Source organism: Danio rerio, chromosome 22, assembly GCF_049306965.1.
Source record: "Danio rerio strain Tuebingen ecotype United States chromosome 22, GRCz12tu, whole genome shotgun sequence".
Taxonomy (NCBI): domain Eukaryota; kingdom Metazoa; phylum Chordata; class Actinopteri; order Cypriniformes; family Danionidae; genus Danio; species Danio rerio.
The window spans coordinates 480001-482049 of NC_133197.1; the positions used below are offsets into that span (position 1 = coordinate 480001).

General features: G+C 33.8%; 1 protein-coding gene across 1 annotated transcript in view; it reads left to right on the top strand.

Annotated features, from left to right (window-relative positions):
• The window catches only part of celsr2 (cadherin, EGF LAG seven-pass G-type receptor 2), a gene marked incomplete at its 3' end in the record, with an annotated part of 53774 nt that extends 53000 nt beyond the window's left edge, over nt 1-774 (top strand). Inside the window, 3 exon segments of the mRNA NM_001080577.1 lie at nt 76-237; nt 312-428; nt 570-774. Coding sequence (NP_001074046.1) covers nt 76-237; nt 312-428; nt 570-774 — 484 coding nt within the window.
• Between the last annotated feature and the right edge of the window lie 1275 nt (nt 775-2049).

Sequence of the window (2049 nt, forward strand, 5' to 3'; positions counted from 1 at the left end):
ACACACTGCAGGTTTTCTCTCTTGTGCTGCTCGTGGGCTGGACGCTCTGCTTTATTGACTGATGTTTGCCTGCAGATCCGGACTCTGACTCGGACAGTGATCTGTCAGAGCTGGAGGATGATCAGAGCGGCTCGTACGCGTCCACACACTCCTCCGACAGTGAAGAGGAGGAAGAGGGCGCCTTTCAGGAGGAATGCTGGGAGAATCTGGCAACCAGCGGCTCCGGCAAACCTCACGGTATGACCGCACTCACTGCGCTGACTGAGCGGGAGTGTGTTAGTGTGTGTCTGATGTGTGTGTGTGTTCATCAGGTGTGTGTGAGGGCGAGATCAGAGCCACAGACGAGACCGTGGACAAAGCAGAGGATCATGGGACGGAAAACCTGCTGCTGCTGCTGCCCAGTCTGCCACACACACAACCACACAAAGGTCTGACCGGCAGAATTCCTCTAGATCTGGACGTCAGAGAGTTCAGTTACTGTTGAGGGAGAGCGATTAATAAGCATATGAATATTCATAATGTGCTGGAGTGCTGGTGTAATGCTGTGGCTTTACTGTGTGACGCTGCAGGAATCCTGAAGAAGAAGCAGCTGTCGCCGATCGCCGAGAGAAACGCCATCAACCGCATCCACAACCAGCTGTCAGGAGACTCCGCCTCCTCACGAGGCCCCTCCTCAAATGAGGACAGAGGGGGCGGAGCCAGGAGGAACCATGTCAATGGGGCATCAGTGAGCGGACTAATGAAAACACTCGACAACGACTCGTCTGAATCTGAGTGAGTCACGCCATGATTCACGCTCGTATTGCCAATATATAGTAAACGTATATGCACAGTTATATTTAATAGTATTTTATTATAAAAGTGTATTTTTATTGCAAAATGTAGCTATATTCACCCATTGTATTAAAAAAAAATTGTGCATATATATTACGTATGCACAACCATATTTAATAATATTCTCTCCCTTATTATTAAATAACATTTTGTGTATATAATATATACGCACACTTCTATTTAATACAGATTTTATACAATTTTTTTCATCGCAAAATGAAGTATATCTTCCCATTGTATTAAATAAAATTGCTCATATATAATCCCAATTTTATTTAATAGTAATTTTATAACTATTTTCATCGCTAACTGAAGCTATATTCTTCCATATTATTAAATTAAATTGTGCATATATATAATGTATGCACCATTTTATCTAATAATACTTTTATGAGATTCAATCTTTGTTTTCATCATAAAATGTTGCTATATTCTCCTATATTAATAACTAAATTGTGCATATATATTATTTATGCACAACCATATTTAATAAGTTTCTCTCCCTTAATATTAAATTATATATATATATATATATGTGTGTGTGTGTGTGCACAATTCTGTTTAATATCAATATTATTATTTTTTTATTTCATTACAAAATGTAGCTACATTCTCCCATTGTAATAAATAAAAGTGCGTATATATTGTATATGCACAATTTTAATGATATTCTCTTCGTTATTGTAAATAATTGTGCACATAATATATATGCACAATTTCAACAATAAGGGGGAGAACATTTTTAAATAAAGTTTTAAAGTTTAATTTAAATCTAAAGTATTAAATAAGGTATTTAATACAATGAGAGAATATAGCTACATTTTGCAATGGAAATAAAATTTTAGATTAGAAAATTTAGATTCTCCCCTTATTATTAAAATTGTGCGTATATAATATATAAGTACGATTTTATTTAACAATAATTTTATAACTTTTTTCATCAAAAATTGAAGCTATATTCTTCCATATTGTTAAATAATATTGTGCATATATATTATGTACACACAATCTTATTTAATAATATTCTCCCCCTTATTATTAAAATGTTGCAAATGTAATATATATGCACAATGTTTTTAATAATAATTTTCTAACATTTTTCTTTATTTTCATCGTAAAATGTAGCCATATTGTTCCAAATTATTAGATAAAATGTATATTATATACATACAATTTTTTTTAAAAACAATATTATAAAATTTAAAATTTATTTTT